General features: G+C 35.1%; 1 protein-coding gene across 1 annotated transcript in view; it reads right to left on the bottom strand.

The window, feature by feature from the left end:
* The window catches only part of LRRIQ3 (leucine rich repeats and IQ motif containing 3), a 191,969-nt gene that overhangs the window by 82,169 nt on the left and 88,155 nt on the right, over positions 1 to 21,645 (bottom strand). The window contains exon 5 of the mRNA XM_035018272.1: positions 621 to 777. Coding sequence (XP_034874163.1) covers positions 621 to 777 — 157 coding nt within the window. The remainder of the gene's footprint in view (positions 1 to 620; positions 778 to 21,645) is intronic.

Genomic DNA, 21,645 nt, shown 5'->3' with positions numbered 1-21,645 from the left:
AGAGTCTGAAGTTAATTAAGTCTTAGCAATGCCACTCAATTGTGTGGCTTTTGTTAAGTTAGTTAACCCATCAGAGCGTTAGTTTCCTTATTTATAAAAATGAGATAAAAATACCTATCTTACAGTGTTGTGGAGAATAAATTATAGAATACATGCAAAATATCTAGCACAGTGCCTGATACATAGTAGGCACTCAATAAATAAAATCTTCATTCTATTTTCAATGTGTCCTCAAAGCAATACATAACAGCATAAAACACTGAATGAATATATATAGTATCATCAGTCTTTAATAAACTAAATACTTTTTTAAGTTTTCAACTACTATGAAGAGATTTTTACATTAATGTTAATAACTACTTGTAATAATCAATACAAGAAAAATATATATACAAAACATAAATTATAAAATGGTTGTAATAAGAATAATGCACCACAAAAATTATATTTGTGCTGTTATTATATAACCTTTTTTCATCAAGAAAATCTCAAGCAGAATATTAATAAATGGAAACTATTTAAAAGAGAATGAAGAGATTTTACTAATGCTACATAAATTATAACTATAGTATCTTAAATAAAAATATTTTAAAGATAAGTAAAAAGCTAATTATACTTACATGTTTCCAATGTGTAAGCTTTCCCGTTATATTAGTTTCAGGCTGAAAAAAGAGATCCTTGAAGAGCCTGGCTTCATATCCTTTTTGTATATAAATCCATTTTGTTTCACATTCACTAATAAATTTCTCCTGATGTTTTTTGCACAACAACAAGGGGCTGAATATAAGGGGGAAATTGTCATTTAGTTTTTTGTTTGTTTTTTTAGTTTTTTTGCCACAAAGAAAGCAAGCTACTCATGAGTTCACTTACACCTTTGAAAACATGGTAGTAAATTTAATGTGATAATTTGTTTTCATATTACTACTATGTAAAACTATTTAGGCACTAAGGTTTGCTCATCATCATTCACCAAGGGATGAATGAGTGTTGAGAAATCTCTGGTGATATGAATCCACAAACAATTCTGTACAAATGTTTGGCTATGTATTTTATCATATAATGGCAAGAAGAACATGACTAAATTATCTATAGAAATATAAGGTAACCAGTATGAACTCTTTTGATTTTTCTGCTCCAGTGCAGAAGTCAGTAACACTCATTCTATGTGATGAAATAGTAAAGTTGTTTGAATTAAAAGTAGAAAGATTACAGTTGCCATTAATTAGCAGAGGTAAAACAAAATTAACCAAGGAAAGCAATTTTTCCCATTTTCCAGATTTTTAAAATGGGCTCCATCTATTCATTTCTTCATTCAAAATATTTTTGTTGATGATCTAGTGTACAATATAGTAAAAGACTAAAACTTATAATGGCTTTAATAAGATAGAAGTTTACTTGTCTCTCATGATGACCAGTGGGGCAGCTCTGTTCTATAAAGTCATTAAATCTTGCCTCACCCTTTTCAGACACACTGTCAGCAACCCATATAACTGATGCATTCCAGCCCATGAGAAGTGAAAAACATGAAAACAAAGAGGATACAAGTATCATTTAGGCACTTCAAGCTGCAGTTGTACTTATTACTTCTGCTCACTTAAAAATGTAACAAAAATACAGTCAGATAAACACACATAGCTACAAATAAAACAGGTTACTGAAATCTTAGTGGTCACCTAACTGCCAAAAGAAGAAAAAGTAAGGGATTTTTCAACAAAAAATATTATTCTGAAAGTGACCAATATGTGCTCTGTGAAGAGAAGAAAGTCCCCAATACCATGAAGCTTATATTCTCTTATAAGTAAAGATAGATAGGGGCGCCTGGGTGGCTCAGTCGGTTAAGCATCTGCCTTTGGCTCAGGTCATGATCCCAGGGTCCTGGGTTCGAGCCCTCCCTGCTCAGAGGGGAGTCTGCTTCTCCCTCCCCTCCCTGCTCCTGCTCTCTCTTTATATCCCTATCGCCAGCTCTGTCTCTCTCTCAACTAAATAAAATATATAAAAAAAAAAGTAGAGATAGATAATATAGAAATAAAACACTAGAGATATGAGTGAATTGCTTTTCACACAGGCTGGATTGGGATAGTAATACTGAGAAGAAACAAGATATGGTGGTAATCTCAGGAAACAAACACACATAAATTCTAGTAGAGCAAACAGCAAGTACAAAAAGCTAGTCAGAGCAGGTCACTGGGATGGACAATCATTGTTGAGTTTTGAGAAAAAAGAGTAGCTTTGAATAGAATCACATTGGGGAGACAATTTCTGGGATACAGTTGTGAGGAGTTCTGTGGATCCTCTCCCCAGTGAAACAACCATTTAAAATCTCTGGAAATTGTCTTAAGGGCATATAGCAAATACACAAATATTTATTCAATAAAATCTATTATATCTCAGTAAGAACAGTGAGACACTGTTGAACTTAAACAACTTACCCTCTCTTTTCTCTCTTTCCCTTGACCCAAGTTCAGACTACCAGAAGTTCCACTCCAAAAAGGCGAAACCAAGAAAACACAGGATCCCTTCCCTACCTTGTTTCAGTCGAGGGCTACAGTATCATTGCAAGAAATACCCTAGCCTGGGTCCATGTTTTAGAGAATCTATTTCAAGCAAGAATGTCTGAGAGAACTTGGGTTCTCTTCCTCCTCTCAGAACTCACTTATAAGGCAGAAGCTCTAACCCAGGTGCAATAGGTAGAGAATCCTGGAACCCTGATAGCCCTTGCCCTCAGAAAGAGATAAACACTTAAAAGGAGAAGGGTAGATCTAAGAGAGTAGAAAGCTAAACTAAACCATCTTGAGGTTTACCAAAGAGAACTAGGAGAAGAGACAGCTAAGAAGAGCCCTTCTGAGATCTGAACAAAGTGCAAAAACTGGCCTCAAAGATTACTTTTGTAAAGAGCCCAGTTTTAAAAGATCACACTACGGAGCACTTTATTTCCCAGGATATTGTTGAAAACAATAGAGTAGTCAGCTGGCAATTAGCGAAAGCTAGTAATAGGTGCGATATCAAAGGAGTTCAGAATAGCCTAACAGAGAAATCAGAAAAAGAGAAACTCAAAGAGAGCCCTGCTATAATCACTGTCATTTCAAGGGTGACTGCACCTGGCTAAAAGTTTGCCCTCTAAGGAGCAATACCAGAGGCTACCCAATGCAGGGGAAATAAAGTTTACTAAAATAGTCTAGCCAAGTTATTAAACAAATAAACAAGTCCTGGGTAAGGAGATCAATCAAGGGTGGTTACAATATACTATTAAAATGTCCAGTTTTCAACAAAAAAAAAAATTAAGAGGCAAAGAAACACAAAAGTATAAGCAAAGAGTAGGCCTTTAAAACTGCCTTTGAAAGGGACAAATCACAGACATAACAGATAAATACTTCAAGGCAACTATTATAAACATGTTTAAAGGAAATAAGCCTCAAATAAGTAAAGAAAGGTATAAAGACAATATCTTTTCAAATAGAGATTATCAATAAAGACATAGAAATTACAAAACAGAACCAAACGGAAATTCTGCAGTTGAAAAGTACAGTCACTGAAATGATAATTTTGCTAGAGTAGTTCAACAGATTTGAATTGGAAGAAGAAAAAAATCAGAAAACTTGAAGAGACTGATAAAGATTATGCTGATAAACAGAAAATAATGAAGACAAATGAACAAACCCACAAAAAAAAATGTGAGATACAATTAAGTCCACCAACATATGAGTAATGGGACTTACCAGAGCAGAGGAGATAGAGAAAAGAGACTGAAAAAAATATTAGAAGTATTAAAACATTCTGAAATCTCATGAAAAACATTAATCTACACATCCAAGAGCTCAAAAAAACTGTAAGTAAAATAAACGCATAAAAATCACATCCAGACATATCATAGCAAAATAGTTGAAATCCATGTGCACCTGGGTGGCTCAGTAGGTTAAGCATCTGCCTTCAGTTCAGGTCATGATCTCAGTGTCCTGGGACTGAGACCTGCATCGGGCTTTCTGCTCAGTGGGGAGTCTGCTTCTCCCTCCCATTCTCCCTCTGTGCGCTCTCTCTCTTTCTCTCTCTTGCTCTCAAATAAATAAATTCTTCAGAAAAAATAGTTGAAATCCAAAATCAAAGGGAAAATCCTGAGAACAGCAGAAGAAAAAGCCTAGCCATGCACAAGCGAACCCAAATAAGATTGACTGCAGACTTCTCACAAGAAACAATGGAGGTCAGCAGGCAGTAGTATGGCATAGTCAAAGTACTAAAAAGAGGGGGAAAAAATCTTTCAACCAGGAATTTTATATTCATCAAAACCATCTTTTGAAACTGAAAGTGAGAAGAGATAACATCATTAAGATGATGACATATGTCACTCCTGACTTTGCTCTCCCACACAAGAACAACTAATAACCATTCATAGATAAAACACCATTGAGAGAATCCTAGAACATAGAGGTAAGGCTGAAGCACACCCTCCAATGTACCACAGAGACCAAGACATAATGCAGTAGAAGGGTACACTACATGTGGACAGCAATCCTCCTCCTTCAGGCCAGTGCAGCACCACACTGAGAGGTCTCCCCTGAGCCTACAGTTCTTCCAGTGGGAAAAGAGAACCCAAGGGTGATATCCAGCTCCTGCAGTGTTGTGGGTCATTTTGGGGGAAGCCCCTACTCTGTTCTCACCCTAGGGGGATTATAGAGGAATCTGTGGTGCTCAGTTATTGGGAATCTGATTGTGATAAAGCAGGGTGAGACCAGCACTGGGATCTCAGCAGACTGAATTCCTACCAGCAGAGCCCATGTAGTAGTCCCAAAGAGTGTTTCTGTTCATTTGCAGAATCAAATCAGTGGCACAATATGATCAAGGAACTCGGCAGGCTATGGGTCTGCCTGATTCACATAGTCAAACAAGGAGATTTGCTGGCCCTGGAGCCTGCCATTGCCTGGGAGCTAAGTCATAGCCCTACCACTTTAAAGCATGGCTCCTGGCATCATTTCACAGGCAGGGAACACCAGCAATGCTCAAGCTAAGAGGTAGGTGGGCAGAGCTGATCACCCCCAGAGCAAATGTAGCACCCAGTTTAGAGGGTTCCCCCGCTTTGCCCAGTCAAGGGAGTTAATTCATAGCTTCACCACTGCTCACTATAGCTCCTGGTCCCCCTCAATGGGAAAGCCTATTTAGGAAAACTTGGGAGTTGTCTGAAGTGGTCCCCCCACAGGAGAGCTGAGTCATAGCCCCACCTGCTGCAGAGCATGATCCCTGGTTCCATGTGACAGAAAGGGCTGGTGAGAATACCCAGAAGCTGCCACGTAACCCAGCAAAAATGAGTGGCAGGCAGATGGAGCTGATTGCCCCCAAGGAAAGCCAGTGGTCCTGTTCAGCCAGGAAACTTGCATCAGTGACAGTTTGAGTCAAGGCCACAAAGAACCTTACTGGCCTTGGAACTGTTGCTTCTCTCACTGCACCTAGGCAAGGAAACTGATTTGTACTCATTGCTGAATATTGGCTTTAGCCTGCCCAACCTGCGAATCTTACCAGAGCACACAAGAAACTGTGCATCCCATCCAATAGCTCTGCTCATAGTGGCATTTGAACAGAGCACAGCCCATGGCTTTCCCTGTCTGCAGAGCAAAACTGGTGGCCTCACCTGACGAGGCTATTCAGTCACATAATGAGATGTGAAAGCCCTGACTCCTGTCCTACTGTCCTGCCAGGGCAAAGAAACTAATTCAAAGCTTCATCTACTGCTGAGTATACTACCAAATCCCAACCATCTAATAAATCTAACCAGAGGCTGATTCAGGCAACCACAGAGCCCACACTACATTCTCATGTGGGCAAGCCAAGTGAGAAACCAAGCCAGGAGTCCTGTCTAGCTCTTCTGAGGGTACACCCTCAGAGCTAGAACAGCTGCCTCACCAAAAATAGACCCTAATAGCAGGCACCACCTGCCCAAGGACATTATCAGCAGACACATCCAGATACACAAACTGAGCTACCTGGAGAAGTGCCTCTGTCAAAGTGAACCTATAAAGTCTGGAAAAGGAGACTTTTTAACCGAAAGTGCAGATACCAATGTAAGGAATGAAAGATGACAAAAATCAAGTAAATATAACATGGGTACTAATAAAGCTCCAATAACTGGCCCTAAAGAAATTGAGATCTATGAACTATCTGACAAACAATTCATCTCCTAAAGGGCCTGCATGCAGATTCACCCACCCAGGACCCAGTGCAGAAGTAGTCCTTTAAAAATGACCCAGACTTTGGGTGAAGGACTCATTTCCTATCTAAAGCATTGATTACTTACTAGATTATCCTACAGAATCAGAGGAGTGGGTGACATCTTCCTGCTCTCCCTGTCTTGCTAAAGCTGGAAGTTACCACCTTCCCCCTGGCCCCGCCTCCTGTGGGTGTCACCATTATGCTCCAGCTAATGGGCACTTTCCTGCATGCTCTCCTGCCTTGCCAAAGCCAGCAGGTGACATCTTTTTTTTTTTTTCTTTTCTTCTTCCTTCTTCTTTTTTTCTATTTCTTTCCTTTTTTGGTAGATCCCATTTTTGCACTTTCCTTCTACTGCACTCCAGAACACCAGTATAGCCCAGAGGAGAGCTTCTTCACCTATCTGTTGCCCCAGTTTTTATATCAGTCACCTGGTTTTTACAGCTGCCTTGAATCACCTGGCTATGGAGACAAAGGGGACTTGAGTTCTTGGGTCCCATGGGACTATAACAATTGGAGAGAAAGTTCTTGGCAGACTACAAATCCCAGGGCACTAAACAGATAGCATATTGAAACACACTGCCCATCTTTCTGAGAAAGAGGCCATTTCCTTCCCCAGGAGAACTGGCCTGAGGGTCAAGTTTCTGGTTTGGCACAATTATAAAAACCTATGGAAGTGTTCTCAGAGAACTAAGGCCGGTGGATATAATCTTTGTACTCTCCCTCTGCTTCAGTCCAGCTAGCTAAGTATCTTCCTGAAAGGCATTTATACCCTTTCCTGGTGCCCAGATTTTTGTAGCTGCTGTCAGGGGACAGGTCTGTATTGACTAGCTCTGGTAACCAGTAAGGCTTATACTCACGGGTCCCACAGGAATGTAAATAATGGATAAAAAGTTCTTAAACAGCTACCGTGCCCAGGTTATAGCACAAAGCAACAGATAAAAACAAACAAACAAAAAAAAAAAAACAAAAACAAACAAACAAAAAAAACAAAGCAACAGATATAGGAGTTCAATCTTTCTGTTAAAGAGACTATTAGCTTCAGGTTATAGCTTCAGCCTGAGGGGCAGGCTTCTAATTAAACACATATCTAAGGACTAACTGTAAACATTTCCTGAAACCTTGGAGGGTGGGCACTAATTTCACGCTCTCTCCCCCCACCATGCTCTCCTAGAGCACTAGCATCTCTCAAAGAAAGCTCCTGTACAAGTCTCTTACCTGATGGTACCCTGGTTTTTATGGCTGCTGCCCAGGGGATAGTCCTTGATCCTCAGGCTCTGGTGCCTGGGGCTGGGGAAGGGGAGGAGGAGCTTGTGTTCCTGGGTCACACAAGACTGTAACAATTGGAGAGACAGTTCTTGGCAGATTACCACCCACAGGACACTACAAAGAGTTCCAACTAAGATGAAATCAGACCTACACCAAGACACATTATAATAAAATTGTCAAGTTTAAAAACAAGAAGAGCATTTTAAAAGCAGCAAAAGAGAAACAACTTGGCATGTATAAGGGAGCCCTCATAACACTATCAGCAGATTTTTCATCAGAAACTCTACAAGCCAGAAGGCAGAGGTATGATATATTCAAAGTGCTAAAAGCAGAAAATTCTCAACCAAAATACTCTACCCAGCAGCATATATCATTCAGAATTAAAAGAGAAATAGAGAATTTTCTAGAGAGGCAAAGACTAAGGAGACTATCACCATTAAACTTGCCTTACAAAAATGTTAAAGGTACTTCTTTAAGCTGAAAAGAAAGGACATTAATTAGCAACGATAAAACAACAACAAAAACAAAAGGACAGCTCTCAGTGTTGAAGGTAAGTAGTACAGTAAAGGTAGTAGATTGATCACTTATACAGCTAGTATGAAGGTTAAAAGACAAAAGAAGTAAAAATAATGGTAACTATATTAACTAGTTAAGGAAGTGAACAAGATAAAAATGCAAAATGTGACAACAAAAATGAAGTGTTGGGAGGGAAGGGTAAAATGTAGGGATTTAAAATGCTTTGAAACTTAAGTTATCAACTTAGAATAAATTATTATAAGTTGTTATATTTAAGCCTCATGGTAACCACCAAGAAAATACCTATAGTAGATAAACAAAAGATAATGAGAAAGAAATCTAAGCACATCACAAAAGAAAGTCATCACACCACAAAGGAAGACAGCAAGAGAAAAAAAAAAAAAGAAAGAAACAGAACCTACAAAACAAAATAAAATTTAAAAAAACCCACTAAAACAATTAACAAAATGTCAGTAAGTACATAACTATCAGTAATTAATTTAAATGTAGATGCACTATATTCTCCAAAAGACACAGAATGGCAGAACGGACTCTTTTTTAAAGACCAATCTATAGGCCGCCTATAAGAGACTCACTTCAGATCATGCAAGATTGAAAGTGAGGGCATGAAAAAGATATTCCATGCAAATGAAAACCAACAGAAAGCTGGGGAAACTATATTTATATCAGACAAAACAGACTTCTGTTTGTTTGCTTGTTGTTGCTGTTGTTTTTCAAAATAGACTTTAAAACAAACACTGTAGTGAGACATAAAGAAGGGCATTCCATAATGATAAAGAAGTCAATCCAACAAGAGGATATAACATTTGTAAATATTTATATACCCAACATAAGATAATCTAAACATATAAAACACATGTTAACAGACCTAAAAGGAGACACAGTGAAACAATGATAGCAGGGGACTTTAATACCCCAGTTACATCAACAGATAAATCATTCAGATAGAAAATCAATAAGAAAACATCAACCTTAAATAAAATGTTAAGCTAGATGAACTTAACAGATGTATATAGAACATTTCATCCCAAAGAAATGCAACACACATTTTCTTTTTTTTTTTTAAGATTTTATTAATTTATTTGACAGAGAGATAGCGAAAGCAGGAACACAAGCAGGAGGAGTGGGAGAGGGAGAAGCAGGCTTCCCATGTAGCAGGGAGCCCAATGCGGGGCTCAATCCCAGGACCCTGGGATCATGACCTGAGCCGAAGGCAGATGCTTAATGACTGAGCCACCCAGGTGCTCCACAATACACATTTTCTTAAATGTACATAGAACATTCTCCAGAATAGATCATATATTAGGCCACCAAAGGAGTCATAACAAATTTAAAAGATTGAAATCATATCAAGCATCTCTGCCAACCACAATGGCATAAAACTAGAAATAAACTATAAAAAGAAAACTGGGAAATTAACAAATATGTGGACACTAAACAACATGTTATTGAACAATCAGTGAGTCAATGAAGAAATAAAAAAATAAGATAAAATACCTGGAGACAAAATAAAATAGAAATATGATATAACAACACTTATGGGATATAGCAAAAGCAGTTCTAAGAAAGAAGTGCATAACAATTAATGCCTACCTCAGAAAACAAGAAAAATCTCAAATAAACTAACCATCCACTTCAAGGAACTAAAAAAATAAGTACAAATGAATCCGAAACAGAAGGAAGGAAATAACAAAGATCAAAACAGAAATAAATAAAATATAGACTAAAAACATGGTAGAAAGGATCAATTAAACCAAGAGCTGTTTCTTTGGAAAGATAAACAAAACTGACAAAACGTTAGGAAGACTCATCAAGAAAAAAAGTCTCATCAAATAAAATCAGAAATGAAAGAGGAGATGTTACAAATGATACCACACAAATACTAAAAATTGTAAGATTACAAACAATTAAAGGCTAACAAATAGGTAAACCAAAAAGAAACGGATACATTCAAAGAAACATACAACCTTCCACGACTGAATCTTAAAGAAACAGAAAATCTGAACAGACCAATTACTAGTGGGTAGAGTGAATCAGTAATCTTAAAACTCCCTACAAACAAAAGGTCAGGACCATATGGTTTCACTGGCTACTTCTACCAAACATTTAAAGTAGAATTAATACCAATCCATCTCAAACTCTTCCAAAAAATAGAAGAGGAAACACCTCCAAACTCTATTTATAAGGCCAGCATTATCCTGATATCAAAATCAGACAAGGACATCACAAGAAAAAAAAAAAAAATTATAGGCCAGTTCCCAAATCTTCAACAAATTATTAGCAAACTGAATTCAACAATACATTAAGAGTACTATACACCATGATCAAGTGGGATGTATTCCAGAGTTGTAAAGATGGTTTAACATTTGCAAATCAATCAACATGATACACTACATTAACAAAGGCTAAAATTCATATGATCATCTCAATAGATAAAGAAAAAAAACATTTCACAAAATTCAGTATCCATTTATGATAAAAATTCTCAATAGAGTGTGTATAAAGGAAATATACCTCAACATAACAAGGGTCAGATATGACAAGCCTACAGCTAACATCATATTCAATGTTGAAAAGTTAAGAGCTTTTCCTCAAAGATCAGGAACATGACAAAGATACCCACTCTTGCCACTTTTATTCAACATAGTATTGGAAGGCTTACCCAGAGCAATTAGGCAAGAAAAAGAAACAAAAAGTATTCAAAGTGGAAAGGAGGAAGTAAACTGCCACTATATGTATATAGCATTATATTATATGTAGAAAACCCTAAGGACTCCATCAAAAAACTGCTTGAACTAACAAATGAATTCAGTAAAGTTGTAAGATTCAAGACCCTCATACAAAAATCTGTTGTTTCTATACAATAATAACAAACTATCAGAAAGAGAAGTCAAGACAACAATCCCATTTACAATCACATCAGAAAAAATAAAACACCTAGGCATAAGTTTAATCAAGAAGGGGAAAGACCAGCACACTAAAAGTATAAGATACTTTTGAAAGAAACTGTAAAGGATTCAAAGAAATGGAAATATATTCTGTGCTCATGGAGTAGAAGAATTAATATTATTAAAATGTCCATACTCCCCAAAACAATCTACACATCCAATGCAACCCCTATCAAAATATCAATGACAGAACTAGAAGAAACAATTCTAAAATTTGGGTGAAACTACAAAAGACCCTAAATATCCAAAGCAATCTTGAGAGAGACCAAAGCTGGAGGCATCATGATCCCTGATTTCAAACTACATTATAGAGTGATCAAAGATTATGGTATTGGCATTAAATAGACACATACGCTGATGGAACAGAATAGAGATCCCAGAAATAATCTCAGCATATATGATCAGTTACTTTATGACAAAGTAGCCAAGAATATACAATGGGAAAAAAAACAGTATCTTCAATAAATGCTAGGAAAACTGAACAGCAACATGGAAAAGAAAGAAACTGGACAACTATTTCATACCATACATAAAAATTAACTCAAAATGGAATAAAAACTTGAATATAAGACCTGAAACCATAAAATTCCTAGAAGAAAACAAGTGGCAAGCTCCTTGACATAGGTCTTGGCTTATAATATACTAATGGTGGTGCCAAATTCATTTATAACTCTGGTTTAAAAGTTAAAAAGACAAACATAGTAAAAGTAACCATAACTGCAAAATTATTATTAGTTGCACAACATAAAAATACATAAATTTTAACATCAATAATCTAAATGTGAGGGAGAGGAAAAGTAAAAGTATAAAGCTTAGGAATTCTATTGAGGTTGTTATTAGTTAAAACAAGATGTTATAATTTTAAGATATCTTATATACGCCTCATGGTAACCACAAGGGAAATATCTGTAGTAACTATAGTAGAGAACATGATAAAGAAATCAGATCATACTAACATGAAAAGACATCAAAATCCAAAAAAGACAGAGTAGGAAACAAGGAAAAATGGATCTGTAAAACAACCAGAAAACAAGAAAGTGGCAGTAGTAAGTCCTTATCAATAATTACTTTAACATAACTGGATTAAATCTTGCAATCAAAAGATATAAAATGGCTAAAAACAAGATCCAACAATATGCTGCCTACAAGAGACTCACTTTAGCCTTAAAGACATAGATAGCCTGAGAGTAAAGAGATATGGGGTGGCTGGTGATAGACATTGGGGAGGGTATGTGCTATGGTGAGCACTGTGAATGGTTAAGATTGATGAATCATAGACCTGTACTTCTGAAACAAATAATACATTATTTAAAAAAGAAGAAGAAGAAGAAGAAGAAAAAGAAGAAGAAGAAGAAGAAGATGATGATGATGATAGTAGGAAGGGAAAAAAGAAGGGGAGGAATTGGAGGGGGAGACGATCCATGAGAGACTATGGACTCTGAGAAACAAAATGAGGGTTCTAGAGGGGAAGGGGTGGGGGGATGGGTTAGACTGGTGATGGGTATCAAAGAGGGCACATATTGAATGGAGCACTGGGTGTTTTTCGCAAACAGTGAACCATGGAACACTACATCAAAAACTAATGATGTAATGTATGGTGATTAACAGAACAAAATAAAATTTAAAAATTTAAAAATTTAAAAAAGATATTTCAGGCAAATGGTAACAACAACAAAATAGGATAACTATACCTATATCAGACAAAATAGTCTTTAAGCTAAAAATGGTATAAAGAAACAAAGAAGGTCATTATATAATGATAAAGGAATCAATATATCAAAAAGTTATATCAATTTTAAATACCACCCCAAATTGGAGCACCTAAATACATGAAGCAAAAACTAACAGAGTTAAAAGAAGAGATAAACAGCAGTACAATAATAGTTGGGGACTTTAATACCCCATTCTCAACAATGGATAGATCAATTCAAATAGAGAATCAGTAAGGCAACAGTGGATTTGAACAACACTGGAGACTAAATGGACTTAACAAATACAGAATATCCTACTTGACAACAGTAGAATACACATTCTTATCTTATGCACATAAAACATTTTCAGGATAGATCATATGTTAGGCCACAGAACAAGTCTTAGTAAGTTCAAGAAGATTGACATCATACCAAGTAACTACTTTCACCACAATGGTATAACTAGAGATCAGTAACAAAAGCACAAGTGAAAAATTTATAAATATATGGAAATTAAACAACACTCTCCCAACCAATCAACGGTTTGAGGAAAAATTTAAAGGGAAAATTTTAAAAAGTATCTTAAGATAAATCAAAATGGAAAAACAACATACCAAAACTTATGGGATGCAGCAAAAGCAATACTAAGAGGGTAGTACATAGTAATGAATGTCTCTATTAAGAAGCAAGAAAGGTCTCTAATAAATTACCTAACTCTACATCTTAAGGAACTACAAAAAGAAGAGCAAACTGAGCACAGAGTTAGCAGAAGGGTAAAAATAATAAAGATTAGAACAGAAATAAAAGAAATAGAGAACAGGAAAACAGTAGAAAAGATAACCAAAATAAGAGTTGGTTATTTGAAAAGATAAATAAAATTGACAAATCTTTAGCTAGAAAAAACAAGGAAAAAAGAGAATACCCACATCAACAAAATTATAAATGTAAAAAAGGACATTATAACTGATACCACAGAAACACTGAAAGGATCATAAGAGACTACATGAATAACTATTTGCCAACTAAGTGGATAACCTGGAAGAAATGGAGAAATTCTTAGAAATCTACAAACTACCAAGACTGACTCAGGAAGATATAGAAAGTCTGAATAGACAAATCACTAATAACAAGATATAATCAGTAATCAAAAATCTCCCAAAGAAAGAAAGACCACAACCAGATGTCTTCCCTGGTGAATTTTATCAAACATTTAAAGAAGAATCAACACCAATTCTTCTCAAATCAGATACTAACTTGAATCCATAGAAAAAAATGAAGAGGACTAGAAATGTGATAAATAGCACTGTTACTGTAACAGATTCGATGAATATATACTTGCTGTTCTTTCTTCACTTAGCTCCTTTAAATTATAACACATTTTATAAATTGATAATTATAATAATGTACCATTGGGTTTGTAACATACATAGATATATAATAGCATGAAAAAGAGGAAAGGAAATATACATACATAGAAATAACATTTTAGGGGTGCCTGGGTGGCTCAGTCATTAAACATCTGACTTCGGCTCAGGTCATGATCCCAGGACCCTGGGATGGAGCCCTGCATCGGGATCCTTGCTCAGTGGGAAGCTGCTCCTCCCTTTCCCACCCACCCTGCTTGTGTTCCCTCTCTCGCTGTGTCTCTCTCTGTCAAATAAATAAATAAAATCTTTAAAAAATAAAATAAAATTTTATATCTCACTAGACAAGTCTGTATATATCTGAATTAATTAAGGTATATATTTTAAGCCCTGGAGAGGGGAAAAACAATAACTAAATATATACAATTAAAACATCATTAAAGGAATGGAAAAAAAGTAAATGTATACAATTAAAACATTAAAGGAATGTAAATGTTACCCTATAAAATATTCACTTAGTACAAAAAAGTAGTAATGGAGGGGGAGAAGAACAAAAAGATACGAGACCTATCTGTGAACATTGTTAATATTTAGGTTTATTTCAAATCATCTTATGTTCTTGATATTTTTTTGTTCTTGATATTTTAAATTATTAAATATACATGCCTATTTTACATATAATTTTAATTTTTAATATATTTTCTTTTTTAAAACTACTCATGGCATAGCACAATATGACTAGCAAGAGAAGCTATAGCTCCCAGCTTCTCCCAGGCGAAGGAGAGAGTTGGTTCACATGTCCAAGGCTCTCAACTTTTCAGATGGGACTCTCCAAAGGACTTGTTCTGTTTTGCCTGTCTAGGAGTCTAGCCACCTGGAGGAGAATGGAGGCAGTGGCTTGGGCTCGTAAATGCCTTAATTTCATCTCCTTGGCTCAACTGTGGGAAACCACAGTTGCCTACAATGCCACAACTTTTCTTTGGGCTGCCCAAAGAACTGGCTTCTGACTTGCCTATATTCAAGTGCTGACCTGGCAAAAACCTGGCATCACCTTGCTGCTGCCTGGGGACTAAAAACAGACAAATATTTGGGCTGGCAGTCACCATATATCCTATCCCAGTTCTGCACAAAGCAAGTAAACAAAATCTCTAGCTCTCAGCTTCTCCCTGGAGAGGGAAAGGGTTGGACATCTAATGACACTTTTCTGAGGTTATCTGAGGAACTGGTTTCAGCTGCACTTGTCCCAGTACACTAATGGGACCTGGCATACCCTACACACCTAGGGGAATACAGAAAACACAGAAAGCAAGCTGAATTATCATGAAGGTTTGAGAGGCCACCAGAAATTCTGCCAGGCTGATCGATGGGGGTATTCTTCTCAATGAGGCTACTCTATAATAACTGGGAGATGTGCCTGCTTCATCAAAAGTGTAGAAAGCAACACAGAGTCAAGGAAAATGAAGAATCAGGTAAAGATGCTCCAAACAAAGGAACAAGATAAATCTCCAGAAACTGACTGTAATGAAGAGTTATATAAATTACCTGATGCAGAATTCAAGATAAATGTCATAAAGATGTTCACTGAGGACAAAAGAACAATGCAGGAGCAGTATGAGAATTTTAACACAGAGATAAGAAGAAAAAGGAAAAAGAGAACCAAACAAAAATCATGGAGCTCAAGAACACAAACACTGAACTGAAAAAAATTCACTAGAGTTCAAAAATAGACTACATCCAGCAGAAGACAAGATCAGAAAGCTCAAAGACAACTCATTTAAAGTAATTTAGTAAGAGGAACAGAAACAAAAACAAAGAAAAAGAGTGAAGAAAGCTTCAGGAACTTATGGAGTACCAAGAAACAGACTAAAATATGCATTATAGAGGTCCCAGAAGAAGAGAGAGAAAACAGACCAGAAACTGTGTTCAAAGAAATAATGGCTGAAAATTTCCTAAATCTAGGGAAGAAAATGGATATCTGGAGCCAAGAAGCCTAATTAGAATCAAAGAAGTAAAACTGTTCCTTTTCTCAGATGGTATGATCTTAGATATAAAACATCCTAAAGACTTTTTTAAAAAGTTGTAATAAACACATTCAGTAAAGTCGCAGGATACAGAATCAACATACAAAAATCAATGTTTCTATAAACTAATGACAAACTATCTGAAAATGAAATCAGAAACACAATCCCATTTACAATTGCAGCAAAAAGAGTAAAGTCCAGAAATAAGCTTAATGGAGGAGGTGAAATACTTGTATACCAAAAACTTAAAACATTGATGAATGACAAATACCATATGATTTCACTCATATGTGGAATTTAAGAAACAAAACAAGCAAAGGGAAAACAAAAGAGAGAGGCAAATCAAGAAACAGACTCTTTAAGTATAGAGAACAACTTGATGGTTACCAGCGGGGAGATGGGTGGGGATAGGTTAAATAGGTGATGAGCACTGGCTATTGTATGGAAGTGTTGAATCCACTATGTTACACACCTGAAACTAATATTACACTGTATGTTAACTAACTAGAATTTAAATAAAACTTAAAAAATAAAATCATAAGTAAAAAAAAAGAAACATTGATGAAAGAAATTAAAGAGGGCACAAACAAATGGAAAGCTAATTTGTGTTTATGGGCTGGAAGATTAATATTAAAATGCCCATACTATCCAAAGTGATCTATAGATTCAATATAGTCCTTATCAATATACCAATGGATTTTTTACAGAAATACAAAAAAATGTATACTGGAACCATAAAAGCCCACAAAGAGCCACATCAGTCTTGAAGAATAACAAAACTGGAGGCATCACACTTTCTGATTTTAAAATACACTATAAAGCTTGAATACACTATAGTACTTGAATCTGACAAAAACCAACAATGGAACAGTATAGAGAGGCTAGAAGTAAATCCACACATACACAGCCAACTGATCTTTTACAAGAATACACAATGGGAAAAGCACACTTTCTTCAAAAAATGGTGCTGGAAAAACTGAATATCCACATGTGAAAGAATGAAATTGGAACCTGTTTCACACAATACACAAAAAAATCAACTCAAAACATTTTAAAGATTTCAATGTGAGGCCTGAAACTGTAAAATTCCTAGAAGAAAATATAGGAAAAAGTTTCATTAGTCTTGGCAATGATTTCATGTATATGAGAACAAAAGCACAGGAAACAAAAATAGACAAGTGGGGCTACCTTAAATTAAAAAGCTTCAGCACAACAAAGGAACAGCCAAATGAGTGAAAAGGCAACCCACTGAGTGGGGATAAATGTTTGTGAAACATCTATCTGATAAGGAGTTAATTTCAAAAATATATGAGGAACTCCAATAACTCAATATTAAAAAACAAAAAGCAGAACAACAACAACAACAAAAAACCCTAATAACCATATATTAAAAATGGGCTAAGAACTTGAACAGAGATTTCTCCAAAGAACACATACAAATGGCCAATAGATATGTGAAAAATATCTCAACATCTCTAAGGATCAAATCAAAACCACAATGAGATTGTTATTATTAAAAAAAAAAAAAAAAGACAAGCGTTGATAAGGATGTGGAGTAACTGAAATCCTGCACACCGCTGATGGGAATAAAAAATAGTACAGCCACTATAGAAAACAGCATGGAAGTTTCTCAAAAAATGAAAAATAGACCTACCATATGACCCAGCAATCTCACTTCTGGGTAGTTATAAAAAAGAACTGAAATCAGGATCTCAAAAGGAAGGTGAGATAGTATCACTCCCATATTCATTGTGGCATTACTCAAATTAGCCAAAGTCTGGAAACAAATGTCTACTGACAGATGACTGGGTAAATAAAATGTGGTATGTTCCCACAAAAGAATATCAATCAGCCTTTAAAAAAAGCAAATTCTCATGGGGCGCCTGGGTGGCTCAGTCGTTAAGCGTCTGCCTTTGGCTCAGTCGTTAAGCGTCTGCCTTCGGCTCAGGTCATGATCCCAGGGTACTGGGATCGAGCCCTACATCGGGCTCCCCGCTCAGCGGGAAGCCTGCTTCTCCCTCTCCCACTCCCCCTGCTTGTGTTCCCTCTCTCGCTGTGTCTCTCTCTGTCAAATAAATAAATAAAATCTTTAAAAAAAAAAAAAAGCAAATTCTGCTGCATGCAACAACAGGGATGAGTCTTGACATTATAAGTGAATATACCATTCACTGAAAGACAAATACTGTAAGATTTCACTTATATGATTCATTCTGCCCTTTTATAACTGGAAAAGTGGGATCATATACTAAAGCATATACTAAGGGCTTGAAAAAAGTATACTAATATACTAATGGCTTGAAATTTGAAGACTAGAAAGAAAGCTTATTAATATAAGGGTCCATAAATAGTTTCTAAGATGAAGACATGTATTCACAAGATCAAATGCTCCTCCCCACTGAACAAAGGGCCAGGTAGTAACTTCAGCCATTTTAGAAAAAAACTGAGATTTCTCTGTGGATTAAATAACAACATAAATTGTTGAATTAATTATTAATTTGCAATTCAACATATAAGCATTATTAATAAAATTATAGAATGATTATTTAAAAGTTAAGTTTTATTTATCAAAGTTTGCTATTATTTACCTGGGTTCAATAGAAAAATATTAGGAAGTAAGCATCAAAATTCAAAGGAATTGTTGATCACAATAATTTTTCAATGAGAAAGAACATACATACTTTTAGAATGCTTTCAAAATATCTACAAAATGTTATCTTGAAAGGGCTTTAAATTTACATATTAATGAAAAATTTTAAGCAACTATGTAATATTAAAGTTTTATAGTAAGATGTAATGTGTGATTAAATAGTTATAGAATACACAAGCATGAAGATAAAATCTCATAATTCAAATAGTTACTAATTTAACAGAGTACAGTTGTTCTGTTATGTTCTTGGTCTTTAGCTCTATTTGTTACCAAAAGAAAATGACTAATTATAATGTAGTTCCACCTGTCAGTTCTTTTCCATAGTAAAACAAAGAAGGGCATATCAAATTGTTAAAAAATAATTGTTATAATCAGTTAAAACAAATTTTTAATATGATATGCAATAGAGAAATAATTATGGTTTTGTTCAGAAAGATAACCAATTTCGCTATCACCAATTAGAAAATAAACCATCCTTTTCCCATCAAATTAAAATGTTATTTTTATCATACTTAAAGATCTTCTATATACACAGATCATTTTAGGACACTTAATTCTGTTCATCTAATTTCTCTATCCATATGCCAATATGAACAAATATTGATTATAATAGCTTGATAGTAATTATTTTCCTCAGTAACTTTAAAAGCATATTTTCCAGTGTATCTACAAAACTGGGCTTCTAATTAAAATAACTTTAAGTTAAAAATATAAACTTGAAAAGGAGGTCATTTGTATTATAGTAAATTCCTACAACAAAACATGGTAATTATTAATAATTAATATTTACTTCTATATATGAATATTTTATATCCAGTTGTCTATATATAATAATAAATAAATAATAAAATGGTTGCTGAATTTCATTAAATTACTTTTTGGGAATTTATTGATATGGTTCCATTTTTTTCTTTTAATTGTGTTGATAAACTGCCTACATATGATCCCCTCATTCCTGAAATAAACCCTATTTGGTCACGATTTTCTAAACTTCTTACATATTTTTGGATGTATGATTCATTAATGTTTAATTTTTGTATCTATACATATAGTCCTGATACTGGATGATAATTTTCATTTTCATTATTCTATCATGTTAGAAAGAAAACTACACAAATCTTATAAAATGAACTGGTATTTTAAAATATTTTCTTTTGATAAAGAATAAATATTGTAATATTATTTGTTAAGGAGTAAACAGAATTCAGTGATAAAACCATCTACTCATAGTGTCTTTTAAAAATGGTATTTCTTTATTCTATTGTTTGTTTATTGGTCTACAGAGATATTATATTCTTCTTGGGTCAATTTTGATAGTTTGTATTTGCTTAGGTATCACTCTGTTCTGGTAAATAAGTGGCATCCAACCTTTTTCATTCCATGGCACACAAAGGAAATGTATTGTTTATTAGTGAAAACAAAGCAACCTGTGGCTGTAAGTGACCTGCCAAAAGGTGCAGGGGATTATTGCTACTCCAGGCTTGCTGTGATTGCTCAACTATAACTCCTTCTGGGAATATCAATATGTCACAATAAACCAGGTGAGAAGTTATTCTAGATTTTAAGATTTCAGGGTTTCATATATTAGACATTTATATACTTTTAATTTTATCTGTAACTATGGAGATGCCACCTTTATTTCTAGATAAACAAAGACTGAGAGAATTTCTTCCTAGCAGATCTGCTTTACAAGATATTTCAAAGGAAATTTTTCAGGTAAAAAACTGACAGCAGACAATAACTCAAATTTACATGAAGAAATAAAAAGCAAGGATAATTCCAATTACACAAGTAATTGTAAAAGTAAAAATGCATTTTTTCTCTTTTCTTCTTAAAGATGTTTGTGTATACACAATACATAATACAATATATAAAAATAAAATGTACATATATATAAACATATAAAATGAAAAGCACAAAGAAGGGGAGCTACATTAAAAAATGAAGGGAGGGAAATCGGAGGGAGAGATGAACCATGAAAGACTATGGACTCTGAGAAACAAACAGGGTTTTAGAGGGGAGGGGGGAGGGAGGATTAGTTAGCCCGGTGATGGGTATTAAGGAGGGCACATACTGCATGGAGCACTGGGTGTTATACAAAAACAATGGATCGTGGATCATCACATCAAAAACTAATGATGTACTGTATGGTGACTAACATAACATAATAAAACTGAAAAATAAATAAAGCATGGAAGCTTCCACTTTAAGAAACATGGGGAAGAAAAGAGTGAAGTAAACCCATAGCAGGCAGAATGAAAGGAAATAAAGATTAGAGAGGAAAATCAGTGAAATAGAAAATCAGAAAAATACAGAAATCAATTAAACTAATGCTTGACTCCTTGCAAATATCAGGAAAAAAGAGGCAAACCTTTCGCTAGGCTAAGAAAAAAAGAGAAGTCATAAATTACTAAAATAAAAAATAAAAGGGACTATATTACTAATGACCTTATAGAAATTAAAAGTATCATAAAAGAATGAATACTAGGAATGGCATTACATCAAAAATTAGACAATTTAGATGAAATGGAAAGATTCCCCCAAAGACACAAATTACCGAAACTAACTTAAAAAAATTAAAAACCTAAACAGACTTCTAACAAGCAAAAAAAACAAAAACAAAACAAAAAACAAAACAAAAAACAAACTAAATTAGTAATTTAAAATATTCCCATGAAGGAAAGCCCAGGCCAAGATGTCTTCATGAGTGGATTCTACCAAACATTTAAAGAAGAAATAAAATCCTTCACAAACTCTTCCCCAAAAATAGAGGAAGAAACACTTCCCCCTATATTTTATGATTCTTTTTTAAATATTTTATTTATTTATTTGATATATAGAGAGAGATCACAAGTAGGCAGCCAGGCAGGCAGAGGGAGAGGGAGAAGCAGCCTTCCCGCTGAGCAGGGAGCACAATGTGGGGCTCAATCCCAGGATCCTGAGATCATGACCTGAGCTGAAGGCAGATGCTTAACC

Source organism: Mirounga leonina, unplaced genomic scaffold, assembly GCF_011800145.1.
Source record: "Mirounga leonina isolate KUSES-001 unplaced genomic scaffold, KU_Mleo_1.0 Mir_173, whole genome shotgun sequence".
In the NCBI taxonomy this organism is placed as follows: Eukaryota; Metazoa; Chordata; class Mammalia; order Carnivora; family Phocidae; genus Mirounga; species Mirounga leonina.
This window is presented reverse-complemented; position numbering and strand designations above follow the sequence as displayed.